Below are 14,610 nucleotides of genomic sequence, written 5' to 3'. Positions count from 1 at the left end.
CACCTATATTATATTTATTAACCCCTAATCTGCCCCCCCAATGTCGCCGCCACCTACCTACACTTATTAACCCCTAATCTGCCGACCAGACATTGCCGCCACTATAATAAATGTATTAACCCCTAAACCACCGCACTCCCGCCTCGCAAACACTATAATAAATTTTATGAACCCCAAATCTGCCCTCCCTAACATCGCCGCCACCTACCTACAATTAACCCCTAATCTGCCGCCCCCAACATCGCTGCTACTATAATAAAGTTATTAACCCCTAAACCTAAGTCTAACCTTAACACCCCCCTAACTTAAATATAATTTAAATAAAACAAAATAAAATTACTATAATTAAATAAATTAACCCTATTTAAAACTAAATACTTACCTATAAAATAAACCCTAATATAGCTACAATATAACTAATAGTTACATTGTAGCTATTTTAGGATTTATATTTATTTTACAGGCAACTTTGTATTTATTTTAACTAGGTACAATAGCTATTAAATAGTTAATAACTATTTAATAGCTACCTAGTTAAAATAATTACAAAATTACCTGTAAAATAAATCCTAACCTAAGTTACAAATACACCTAACACTACACTATCATTAAACTAATTAAATACATTACCTACAATTATGTAAACTAAAATACAATTAAATAAACTAAATTAAAATACAAAAACAAACACTAAATTACAGAAAATAAAAAAAATTACAATAAGTTTAAACTAATTACACCTAATCTAAGCCCCCTAATAAAATAAAAGCCCCCCAAAATAATAAAATGCCCTACCCTATCCTAAATTACAAAGTAATCAGCTCTTTTACCAGCCCTTAAAAGGGCTTTTTGCGGGGCATTGCCCCAAAGTAATCAGCTCTTTTACCTGTAAATAAAAATACAATACCCCCCCAACATTACAACCCACCACCCACATACCCCTACTCTAAAACCCACCCGATCCCCCCTTAAAAAAAACTAACACTACCCCATTAAAGATCACCCTACCTGGAGCCGTATTCACCCAGCCGGGCACCAATGGGCCAGAAGTGGACATCCGGAGCGGCAGAAGTCTTCATCCGATCGGGGCAGAAGAGGTCCTCCAAGCGGCAGATGTCTTCATCCAAGCGGCATCTTCTATCTTCAATCAACCGGAGCGGAGCAGAGCCATCTTGAATACAGCCGACGCGGAGCCATCCGATCAGCCAATAGAATGCAAGGTCAATCCGATTGGCTGATTCGATCAGCCAATCGGATTGAACTTCAATCTGATTGGCTGATTGCATCAGCCAATCAGATTTTTCCTACCTTAATTCTGATTGGCTGATAGAATCCTATCAGCCAATCGGAATTCGAGGGACGCCATCTTGGATGACGTCATTTAAAGGAACCTTCATTCGGCCTTAGGACATCGTACGAAGAGGATGGCTCCGCGTCGGATGGATTCAAGATGGCTCCGCTCTGGTTGATTGAAGATAGAAGATGCTGCTTGGATAAAGACATCTGCCGCTTGGAGGACCTCTTCTGCCCCGATCGGATGAAGACTTCTGCCGCTCTGGATGTCCACTTCTGGCCCATCGGTGCCCGGCTGGGTGAACACGGCTCCAGGTAGGGTGATCTTCAATGGGGTAGTGTTAGGTTTTTTTAAGGGGGGATCGGGTGGGTTTTAGAGTAGGGGTATGTGGGTGGTGGGTTGTAATGTTGGGGGGGTATTGTATTTTTATTTACAGGTAAAAGAGCGTATTACTTTGGGGCAATGCCCCGCAAAAAGCCCTTTTAAGGGCTGGTAAAAGAGCTGATTACTTTGTAATTTAGGATAGGGTAGGGCATTTTATTATTTTGGGGGGCTTTTTTATTTTATTAGGGGGCTTAGATTAGGTGTAATTAGTTTAAACTTATTGTAATTTTTTTTATTTTTTGTAATTTAGTGTTTGTTTTTGTATTATAATTTAGTTTATTTAATTGTATTTTAGTTTACATAATTGTAGGTAATTTATTTAATTAGTTTAATGATAGTGTAGTGTTAGGTGTATTTGTAACTTAGGTTAGGATTTATTTTACAGGTAATTTTGTAATTATTTTAACTAGGTAGCTATTAAATAGTAATTAACTATTTAATAGCTATTGTACCTAGTTAAAATAAATACAAATCCTAAAATAGCTACAATGTAACTATTAGTTATATTGTAGCTATATTAGGGTTTATTTTATAGGTAAGTATTTAGTTTTAAATAGGATTAATTTATTTAATTATAGTAAATCTAGTTAGTTTAATTTAAATTATATTTAAGTTAGGGGGGTTAGGGTTAGACTTAGGTTTAGGGGTTAATAACTTTATTATAGTAGTGGCGACGTTGGGGGCGGCAGATTAGGGGTTAATAATTGTAGGTAGGTGGCGGCGATGTTAGGGAGGGCAGATTAAGGGTTAATAAAATGTATTATAGTGTTTGCGAGGCGGGAGTGCGGCGGTTTAGGGGTTAATACATTTATTATAGTGGCGGCGATGTCCGGTCGGCAGATTAGGGGTTAATAAGTGTAGGTAGGTGGCGGCAACATTGGGGGGGGGCAGATTAGGGGGTAATAAATATAATATAGGTGGTCATGTCCGGTCGGCAGATTAGGGGTTAATAAGTGTAGGTAGGTGGCGGCGATGTTAAGGGCAGCAGATTAGGGGTTCATAGGGATAATGTAGGTGGCGGCGATGTCCGGTCGGAAGATTAGGGGTTAAAAACTTTAATTATAGGGTTTGCGATGTGGGGGGGGGCCTCGGTTTAGTGGTTCATAGGTAGTTTATGGGTGTTAGTGTACTTTATAGCACAGTAGTTAAGAGCTTTATGTTCCAGAGTTAGCCCATAAAGCTCTTAACTACTGACTTTTTTTGCGGTTGGAGTCTTGACGATAGAGGCTCTACCGCTCACTTCTTCCAAGACTCGTAATACCAGCGTTAGGAAAATCCCATAGAAAAGATAGGATACACAATTGACGTAAGGGGATTTGCGGTAGCCTCGAGTCGCGGAAAGAAAGTGAGCGGTAGACCCTTTCCTGCCTGACTCTAAATACCAGCGGGCGTTAAAAAGCAGCGTTAAGAACCCTTAACGCTGCTTTTTAACCCTAACGCAGAACTCTAAATCTAGGCAAAAGTATCCAGGAGTAGCTTTGGCAACAATTAGACAGTTAAAATTTCTCCAACCCAAATCCTTGATGTCCACAACACAAGTATGTCAAGATCTGAGGATATCTTTGCTGCACAGGTGAACAACACATTTTGTCAATTTGAGTATTCCATAAGGAGAGATATCCCTTAAATTGTATGACTGGTGCTAGACATCCATAATCCATTAATGTGCAGTGTATAAATGATTAAATCAGACCACATATCACACTACTTAAGCAGCTCTGTTGTAATCTCGTTCACTATTGAAAGAAATGACATTAAAAGAGGAGATGGAGAATATTTATAAGCTGGTATAACTGGTTACAATATATAGGCACTCCTTACCTCAAATGTTACTAAAATTCCAGAAATCCAAGCCAGAACCATCTTAAAAAAAAATGTCTTTCAGAGCTGAACTGAGGGGATATTACATGATCCCATTGCTCAACATATAAGGTACTTCCTCAAATAGAAAGACTTGTATAAAAGTGACGAATGGTCCTATGCTTTCATGCATTTAGCTTACAGTGTTGCTTAATGGCTTTTGTTATGTATCTTCATGGTCAAATAACGATATTGAAAGCAACAATTAAAACAAAGTAATTTTCAGTGCCTTTTGAATGGCTTCAGGGCCTTAAAAATTTCAGAAATTTAACATTAGGCCATGTTCTATCTCCTATCAAAATCAATACAAAAATCTTTACAATTTGTGGAGTGTGGTAAGCTTCAGTTAGCTTAATAACATCCAACCTCTTGAAATCTCATTCCCCCCATATTATTGTACAGCCCCAAATTGCTTATGAAACGCCTATAATGATGTATACAAATATTAAATGACTTCTTCATCAAAATGATTATTTCTAATTTTAGTGTATTCAATGGCCTTTTTGTTGAAATTCTACCATTTATGAGTAAATTGCTCTCATCAATTTATATATACAAACATTCACAAACACAGTCATATATGTTGAATAAGGTTTTAATTTGTCAGAGGTTTATTGAGGATTATTTTCATAAACCTTTCCAGGGAAAGAAATGTATTTTGCCCTCATACAGTCCACCTTTCTTGTTGGGATTAGGAGGTATAAGTGTTATGATGGTAATCAATAATGCGCATGAATAAAGCTACAGTATTCAATTAAATATCAACAGAATTGGGAAACGGGCTTTAGAAAGCAAACTGCTGAATATGCAAAAAAAAATTAAAAAGTGCAATGATAAGACTGGAATCTAGGCTTCTGAGAACTGTGGGTTGCAATACTGTTACATGGTCATTTAAGGCGGAATATGTTTATCCAAGTGTTTTATGATTTGATTAAAGGACTTACTGTGTGGTTACAGGAGTTGCCTAACTAAACTGACCTCAAGATCAGTGCTGTTCAGTAAATGGAAAACATAAAAAAGGGTTAGCTATTATGCTATGTTGGCTCCAAATATGAGCTTCCACTGACCTGAAATGTTGTTTTCAAGTTATACAACTGTGTGGATTTTTAACATTGTCGACTATGTAAAAAAATATCATAAAATTATTTCATAAAATTAAAGGGACACTAAACCCAAATTTGTTCTTTCATGATTCTGATAAAGCATGCAACTTTAAGTAACTTTCTAATTTACTCCTATTATCAAATTTTCTTTGTTCTCTTGGTATCTTTATTTGAAAAGCAGGAATGAAAGCTTTGAAGCCGGCCAATTTTAGGTTCAGCATCTGGGTAGCACTTGCTGATTGGTGGCTAAATGTAACCACCAATCAGCAAGCACTATCCAGGGGGCTGAACCAAAAATGGGCTGGCTCCTAAAATGTAATTCCTTCTTTATCAAATAACGATACCGAGAGAACAAAGAAAATTTGATAATAGGAGTAAATTAGAAAGTCGCTTAAAATTGCATGCTCTATCTGAAGCATAAGAGAGAAAAATTTGGTTTTAGTATCCATTTAATGTAGAGGATTCTTTAGTATCCAGAGAAAACACATTCAATTTTCTGCTTGCTAAATCTGAAATCAACTAGCTGTTCTTGTTTTACAAACTAACACTTTAATGCAACTGGAATTATATATTGTATTTATATGAAGAAGAATTTTATGAGTGCTCTGACATCATATCATTCCTTGTCCCACAACATAAAGCAGATTCCAGGCAGTCCAAAGAGGTTCCACATTTATGAAAATGCTTTAACAGCTGTTGTGGAACTGAAATAGTACAGTTTACATCATACACTAAACATATACATAGTAGCAAATAAATGCAATTGTGTAGTACTAGATGTAAAAGTGATTTAATTATACAGGGATTAGCTGTGCTTCTGAGAAGAAAAAAAAAGGTTTCCTGCCATAAAACAAATCTATATATAAAAATCAAAGGTCTAGGAGCCACTAGAACACAACATGAGATAGCATCCTACGACTGTTGATAGTAAATTCAACAAACCATTTACGCATTGTAAGTTAAATAATAAATGTTCATCAACACTGAGTTAACCACCATTGGCAATAAAGATAAAAAACAAACCATACCTGTGACAGAAGAGTGGGGGCCCAGACTCACTGATGGGGGTTGGGCCCACATGGTTTCCTTTATTCTGTGTTTTGGGGCTTACCTCTCATGTATGTATGTCAATAACAGTGGTGTATTGCTAGTTTTACAAATGATGTCACAAGCCAGTGTACAAAGAAAGATTTTCACAGTCTTTGCTTAAAATTTACGTATCTGAGCAGGCTGCTTCAAAGCAGAGAGTTAATTACTCATGGCAATAGATCTTCTAGGGACAAAAGTGGTATCTGGTACCCTCAGATCTGGCACTTCAAAAGGCTGTATTTGTACATCTTCAGACAGACTAACTACAATCTCAAAAGGTGATCAGGGGGTGGGACTGACAGCTGTTAACAGTGATGTCCCTCTGTGTGCTGGGTTATGATTGGTTGAGGGTTATTCCAAGTTGCCTGAACTATACAGGGGTCGATTACCCAAGAGCTCTCTAAGGGACTATAACAAAACTGTGCAAGAGAACTATTTGTATTTACCTGGATTCTACTGACTGTGGCTGATAGAACAGGGTAGTTTTTCTCCTAGCCCCAAAGTGAGTGTGTTCTTTCTGTATTTTGTGTTCTTCTGTGGGTTTGCCAATTTTTAGTGAATAAAGTACAATTTATTTAATTATTCATTTTGCTCATTGAAAGGATCCCAGTTAAACAATGGTATAGAGTGCTGGTCTCCCATGACAGGCTCTTAAAGGAAATTAATGGTGGCAGCGGTGAGATCATTGAGCTTTTATGTTTAAAATCCTGCGGGGTCTAACATAAAAGAGAGCTTGCAGATTGCAAGCCCTCAAAACTAATAGTGACTTACACACTTTACACAGATCAGGAAAGGCACAGGGTCTCTCTGTCACTTAGCTTAGTGCCAGCAGACGAACATAGACCAGCGGTCAGAACGATTCCGATCATGGGACCGCGCCAGGATTGTGAACAGGTGTAGCAGCTATGGGCTACCAATGGACGGTTGGTCCAAGACAGAGCTGGAGCAGGACTTGGAAGCTCATGAAGCAGGATTTGCTTGTCCAGAGGGGAAGGGCCCCTCAGCTGCAGGGGCAGCAGCCGGCAGACAACCCGGGGTGCAGGAGATTAATCTAGCCTCGGTGGTGGAAGGACATGTGGATGGTGAGGGTGAATGTTTGGATACGGATGGACTTGTTTTGGGGAGTGCGGAGGGGGTAGTCCCTGTGGCTACTAGTCTCACCGCACTCCCGGCCTCATGGGGAGAGGGGGCAACAACTGATGAGCACATTCGATGTTGGCAGCCATTCATGGAACAGCACCCCACTCCCACCTTGTCAACGGGGAGCAGTCGGCCCCCCGAGTGGACCACCACACTTAAGAGATTTTAAGACCCAGTGTCGAAGATATCGAGTGCCACCCCGGGATTGGGTTTTGAGACTAAGCCAATTGTTATCCGGGAAGGCTAAAAAGGACTTTGCAGTCCATCCCTGGTGAGGATGGGGATGATTATGGCCATGTGAAGGCTATGATCTTGGTGCAGTATGCACTCACCCCAGAAGCTTACAGGGGAAAGTTCAGGACTGAGGAAAAGTTACCCCAAGAGTCCTACGTGGAATATGGGGCTCGCATGGCCTTGTATCGGACTCAGTGGGTAATGGGATGTGGGGTTGATAAATACCACACCCTGCTGGACTTAATATTCCAAGAACAACTTTTGCAGCAGTGCGTCTGAAGTGAGGGCATGGGTTTTTGACCGTAAACCTAAAACCAATGTGGAAGCTGCTAAGCTGGCAGACGAGTTTGTGGTCAGTCGGGCAGTAATTCACAAGAAATTGACTCCTAAACATGTGGCTGGGCCAGCTAAAGGAATTACAAATACCACTCCGTGGGCACCTAAGCCAGCTGAAGCGGGTGCCCCCAAAGCTGGGTCACATCCGACCAGATTGTCCAAATCGGGACAACTACAGGGTACCCCTTCAGGGGCAAACCGCTCCAGCTGCGAGGCCGGCTGGCACACACAGAGTTACCAAGTGCAACCATGGCACCAACCCTGAGGGAGGTGGCAGCAGAGAGATCTGTACTTGGCCCTCGGGGCCCACAACAGACACAGAAGGGAATCAGGTTGCACTAGTTGGGATGCAGCCTAACGATGTCCGGCAGAAGCATCTGCGAACGGTGACTATTGGGGACCGACCTGCAGCCGGTTTGTTGGACTCTGGTGCCACCGTGAACCTGGTCCGAACTGATAGGGTCAAGCCAGAGGATTTACTCCCGGGGCTTGGGATGCAAGTGACCATGCCAGATGGAGGACATGCCGCATGGTGGACCTAGTTGGCCATGATCTAGGGCATGTGATGTGTATTTACCACAGAGCTGGGTCCTGTTGCACCAGGAGTCAGTCAGCAAGGATTACCAATACGGAACCCGTCGCCCCCCTGCATTTCGGACCAACAGTTTCAGAGGTTTCTGCTGAGACCAGGCAGGTAAGCCAGACTGAGTCATTAGAGCCCAACTTACCTTCCCTGTTACCTGTCCCTGTGTCCCACGACTTAGAGACTAAGGGTGGGTGGCGAGAATTAGGGATACAGTTTAGGGATGCAGTTCGGTCTGATTCCAAAACGGACGCCGCAGTCTGGTAGCCTGGTCTCCCGCCTGTGAAAACTCCTTTGAGGCGCTGAAGACTGTGCTGGCTAGAGCTCCAATTCTATCCGCACAGGACTACAGCAAGAAATTCTTGGTGCAGACCGATGCCTCGGACTATGGCATAGGGGCTGTGCTCAGCCAGGTGGGGGAGGAGGGGAGTGAATACCCTGTGGTGTATTTGAGCAGGAAACTGCTACCCAGAGAAGTGGCCATAGTGTGAGCGCTATGCAAATTTGTATGGACAGACCTTCACTGTGATCACAGATCACAACCCCCTGAGTTGATTGCAAAGGGTGTCTGGGGAGAACGGTAAATTGCTGTGCTGGAGTTTGGCATTACAAGAATTTAATGTTTCTATTCAGCACAAAAAAGGCAGTGAGTATGGAAATTCAGATGGACTCTCCAGACAGGACAGCCCTAATGAGTCAGTTGCCACATGCAGGGTCTGGCAAGTTAACCAGCCGGATGAGGCGGTCGTAACATTGCCCTTATCATAGGGGGGAGGTGTGACGGAAGGGTGGGTGCCCAGGCTCACTAATGGGGGGTTGGGCCCACATGGTTTCCCTTATTCTGTGTTTTGGGGCTTACCTCTCATGCCTGTATGTCAATAACAGTGGTGTATTGCTATTTGTACAAATTATGTCACAAGCCAGTGTACAAAGAAAGATTTTCACAGTCTCTGCTTAAAAGACTGATTTACATATATGAGCAGGCTGCTTCAAAGCAGAGAGTTAATTACTCATGGCAGTAAATCTTCTAGGGACAAAAGTGGTATCTGGTCCATCTATTACCCTCATATCTGGCACTTCAAAAGGCTGCATTTGTACATCCTCAGCCAGACTGTCTACAATCTCAGCAGGTGATCAGGGGGTGGAACTGACAGCTGTTAACAGTGATGTCCCTCTGTGTGCTGGGTTACGATTGGTTGCTAAGATCATCGCTAGGGGGCGTGTTGTAAGCTGACAAAAGATGGGCAGTTTTTAAAACCACTTTGTGTGGGAAAAAGAGAGGGTTATTCCAAGTTGCCTGAACTATACAGGGGTCGATTACCCAAGAGCTCTCTAAGGGACTATAACAAGACTGTGCAAGAGGACTATTTGTATTTACCTGGATTCTACTGACTGTGGCTGATAGAACAGGGTAGTTTTTCTCCTAGCACCAAAGTGAGTGTGATCTTTCTGTATTTTGTGTACTTCTGTGGGTTTGCCTATTTTTTGTGAATAAAGTATAATTTATTTCACCATTAGTTTTGCTCATTAAAATGATCCCAGTTAAACAACGGTATAGAGTGCTGGTCTCCCGTGACAATACCCATATCACTTAGCCTTCACAAACTATAATAAACGCTAATTGTTACTGTCCCCCAAACAGCTCTGTTCCAGAGCAATTAACTCTAAATGCAAAGCTATCTCACTTTCAACAAACCCCAAATCCAACAGTGTGACTCTCCCCACTACAAATACACAAACTATCCCCTTCCATCAACACACCACTCTATATGATCTCAGACCAATTAAACACTCCATATGATCCATTCCTCAATGGCAAATAACTCATTATCTAAATCAAATACATTATCCCCATAAGTAACCTACTTTATGCAGTCCCCAACTGGATGCAAAATCCCTACACCTAACCCCTTCCTAAAAACAAATGCCTCAATCAGGCAAAGTAAAATAATCTTTGGCATCTTCTGGACTGCAGCAAGCAGTCTTCTTCTCGATCCTTGACATGATCTGGTTCTTCAACGATTTTCAAAATCCAATCTTGACTGGTTAAAAAGTTAAACAATCAGGATTGTAAAAAGGGCAGCCTCAACGCCAAAAATAAACCAGTCTACTAGTCTGTTTAGATAATGTTTCGTATAATTTAGAGGCGCCTATTAAATTACATACGTTCTATAACTCAAAGACATTATACAGTGCTGCAGAAGTTTTTGACGCTTTATAAATAAAGTATAATAATAATTGTGAATAACAATCAACTGAGAACTCATCTGTGAAATATTGGTCTCAATAAAGTAGAGTTTGCTGGTTATATATTCTCAAAGAGAATATTGAATATAATCAGCTGAGGTTCAGTTCCCTCTCATTTGGATAAATTCTTGCCAATTTTGAGAAGGAACATGATACCCAATTGTTGAAGCACTTGAAAGTGATGCAGCATAGCTGTAAAAAGCTGACAAGAAAATATCACCTGAACAAAAGGAAGATATTTTACCTCAAAAATCTCATGAGATCACAGTAAAGCAAAGCATGACCTCAGCACTGCTAATGCTGGTTGGCTATTGTTTTTTTCCATCCTGCAGCTAGACAGTAACTGATGGATAACTGTTGCACTTACTATTGTCAAATGAAAAACTTTTGAGGTAAAATATCTTACTTTTTTACATAGAGATGTTTGTGTGATATTTTATTGTCTGCTTATTAAGTCCCTTTACACATTTCTGACATTTAGAAAAAAGTATATATTATGGTTTGTCTTTGTAATGGTTACTTGGCAATCAATATAAGAATCCTTTTATTCCTGTGCCTATAGAGATTAGCTGCAGGCTGGAGATTACACCTTTCTTGAACTCTCTCCTTATTGTCCCTCCTCCTTGTTCCCTCCATTTTAAATGTCTTTTTATCTTTGTTTCCTTCTCCCCCTCACTTCCATGTGTATTGACGCAGCACTGGCACCATCTATGCCCTATATACACTGACAAAGAGCTAAATGGAGAACATTCAGACAAATTGACAAATAAGACAAACAAACACCAACATATAAAACATGTTAGGGAACTACTTGGCTCTAATAAATTACAAGTCCTCTAAATATATTTTGTATTTTTATATTTACCATGTTCATCACAGTCAAAATAAATCTCTGTGCAGCCTCCGCACCATGATACTGCACCATGTCTGCATCAGCAACCACCAGCGTCTCCAGTGTGTGCTCTTCAGTCAGCCTGATAGCGTTCCTCCTCTCCCGCCACTCACCGCCCGCTTCACTCTTTTTCTGCTTCTTCTTTTTACCTGCAAATAGACATTTTAAACCCATTTAGTTGCATCAATTACACTCTCTTAGAATTTTGGTAGAACCAGAGAAGTAAACAAAACCATAAACACGCTCGCAGGAAGCACACTGTCAGTTCTAGAGCAACAAAAAAAACAAATTGTATCTCTCAAGAAATTAATTCTGCCTCAAGTAAACTACATTTAAAAGGAGCTATACAAATTGTGTTATCTTTTTTGTGTACATTGATAAAATGAGCAACAGTCTCAGTAAGAGAATAAACTTTGCGCTACCGTTTAAAATTACATTAAACTCAAAATTTAAAGGTACATAAAAGTGCAAATAGAAAATGCTCTACTGTGCATTTTATTTTGACACTTAAGCTTTTGAGTCCTTGCAATGTAAGAAGTTTTGGCTCAGAGTGACTGACAGGCCATGAGCTCTCACGAGAGAGCAGAGGCGCACAAGGAAGTCCTTGTCAAGTGGTACATCTAGGCAGCAAAACCAGACGGACATGTTCCCAAATTGGAACCTTCTCCGCCAGTCCCTTTAATACACGGAGTTCAATGTGTTTAACCCTTGCAAAGAGGATAAACACATAGCTTACATCAGCTCGAGATTAGCAATGCACAACTAGGCAACTGGAACCTTGCTTGGCACATCTGGTGAGTAAATGACAAGAGACATGCGTGCATAGCCACCAACCACCAGCTACCTCCCAGTAGTGCTGCACTGGAGTGGACTTTAACAAGGTGTTTAACCCTTTTGCAGGAGTTAAAAATAGTTATAAGCAAGCAACGGTGCAATAATAAAATTCTCTCATACATTACAGCATTTGCACTTTTATGTCTCTTTAACTCAGAATCCTTTAAACCCCATGTAGCACAGAAAGGAAAGTCAGTCTATAGTGCTGCCGATGAGATATCCATATTTCTGGTATATTGGCACATAAAGGACTGACAGGTAGTAGACACTAAATACTAAAGTCCTTGAAATACTAAAGTCCTTGAAATTCCCAGTTGCATTGTTAACCCTGAGGAGTAGGGTATTTTACTACTGTGTAATGCTATAAACACATGGAAATAACATAAGAATAAAAATAAACAATTTGTATGTTTTACACAAGGGGTTAAGCAAAACTAAGATCAGTCAAGGGGGCTAATGTATTTGTGTCTGTCTGTATCAATGCTGCTTTGGAAAAGCATCCGAACAACATCACTGAGCCAGAACTGGAAAATGTGTGTTACAGGATTCTACAGAAAAACATCCATTATGGAAGCTGCTCGTCTTCATCCAAATGATGGAAATCCCAGCATTACTTTCCTATATATATTCACATGATGGAGCGTCTGCTTCTGTAAAGTACGTACGACTGGTAGTTTAATGATGGCATCCCATAGGGGACAAAAGCATCTAGCCAACTTGTATTTTATGTTTCTGTAGACACATTTAAAGTAAAACCAGTCCTACAAATAAGTACTATATTCTTAAAAAATATTAAAAGGACATGAAACCCAAGTTTTTTTTTCTTGCATGATTATGACAGACCATACACTTTTAAACCACTTTCTACTTTACTTCTATTAGCAAATTTGCTTTGTTCTCATAGTATTCCAAGGCATACCTAGGTAGGCTCAGGTGCTGCAATGCACTACTTGGAACTAGCTACTAATTGGTGGCAGCACATATATGCCTTTTGTCATTGGTTCTACTGATGTGTTCACTCCCAGTAATGCATTGCTGCTCCTTCAATGAAGGATACCAAGAGAATGCAGCAAATTTGATAATAGAAGTAAATTGGGAAGTTATTTAAAAGTATATGTTCTGAATCATGAAAGAAAAAAAGTTTAAGTTGCATCTCTCTCTAACATTTTGACCAATGTTTGCATTTGTTGACCTTGAAAAATGTGAAAGAAAAAAAATATATATATTTTTTTTCTGTTTATCTTTTCCATCAAGGGAAGTCATTATTTGTATCAATATAGAAGAACACTTATCTGACCTTATGCTTAGACCTGGGGAGGGATAGAGAGGTGGAGAAGCTAGTGCTGTTGATTATTTTATTTATTTTTCTACCCAGTTCCATTTTCACTTATTTCTTTATAGCTGCAGTGAGTTTGGCTCATTTTCTTTCCTTGGAACTGCTAAATCCCGTGAGTTAACATTAACACCTCTTTAAAAACCAGACGCTGCTGGAAGGCCAAACATTCGCTAGAAGACTAGACCGACACAGGAAAAGCCTCACCACCCAGGAAAAACTGGTACAGAGTGAAAAATAAAGTACTCGTGTGCTAAACTGCTACACCTGCAATTTTCTACCACTTCTGGTTTGTCACAGCCCTGTTTTGAGAGTTAAATGTGTTGGATTTAACGGAACATACTAAAGCAAAAATATTATTGATTACAATAAAGAGCAATTAATTGTGCAGGAAGTTATCTTTTGTGCAACCTTGTGCAAAGAATAGCGCACAATGTGGTATTACAAGTGGATGGATAAATATTTAACCAAAGCATTGATCAAACGATAAAAAATAACGTGGGGCTTGTAAAAATGAGCCCAAAAAGAAGTGCTAATATTTTTGAGTTTCACATTTAATCTAGGCCTAAGCATGGCAGACCCCATTAAAAAGGACATGCACTGGAATCCCAATGGCAGCACATACAGGTGAAACTCGAAAAAATTAGAATATCGTGCAAAAGTTCATTTATTTCACTAATGCAACTTAAAAGGTGAAACTAATATATGAGATAGACTCATTACATGCAAAGCAAGATAGTTCAAGCCGTGATTTGTCATAATTGTGATGATTATGGCTTACAGCTCATGAAAACCCCAAATCCACAATCTCAGACAAGAAAAGTATAAGCATGCATACTGTATGGTTTGGGCCCCTTTTGCAGCAATTACTGCCTCAATGCGGCGTGGCATGGAAGCTATCAGCCTGTGGCACTGCTGAGGTGTTATGGAAGACCAGGATGCTTCAATAGCGGCCTTCAGCTCTTCTGCATTGTTCGGTCTCATGTCTCTCATCTTTCTCTTGGCAATGTCCCGTAGATTTTCTATGGGGTTCAGGTCAGGCGAGTTTGCTGGCCAATCAAGCACAGTAATCCCATGGTCATTGAACCAGGTTTTGGTGCTTTTGGCAATGTGGGCAGGTGCCAAGTCCTGCTGGAAAATGAAAACAGCATCCCCATAGAGCTCGTCTGTGGAAGGAAGCATGAAGTGCTCCAAAATCTCCTGGTAGACGGCTGCGTTGACCCTGGACTTAATGAAGCACAGTGGACCAACACTAGCAGATGACATGACTCCCCAAATCAA

The 14,610-nt window shown here is 40.3% G+C and overlaps 1 protein-coding gene across 1 annotated transcript in view; it reads right to left on the bottom strand.

Annotated features, from left to right (window-relative positions):
* ADAMTS17 (ADAM metallopeptidase with thrombospondin type 1 motif 17) overlaps nt 1-14,610 on the bottom strand; it is a 611,877-nt gene that overhangs the window by 474,300 nt on the left and 122,967 nt on the right. The window contains exon 4 of the mRNA XM_053717604.1: nt 11,136-11,311. Within this exon, the coding sequence (XP_053573579.1) occupies nt 11,136-11,311 (176 nt within the window). The remainder of the gene's footprint in view (nt 1-11,135; nt 11,312-14,610) is intronic.

This window comes from Bombina bombina, chromosome 6 (assembly GCF_027579735.1).
Source record: "Bombina bombina isolate aBomBom1 chromosome 6, aBomBom1.pri, whole genome shotgun sequence".
Lineage (NCBI taxonomy): Eukaryota > Metazoa > Chordata > Amphibia > Anura > Bombinatoridae > Bombina > Bombina bombina.
This window is presented reverse-complemented; position numbering and strand designations above follow the sequence as displayed.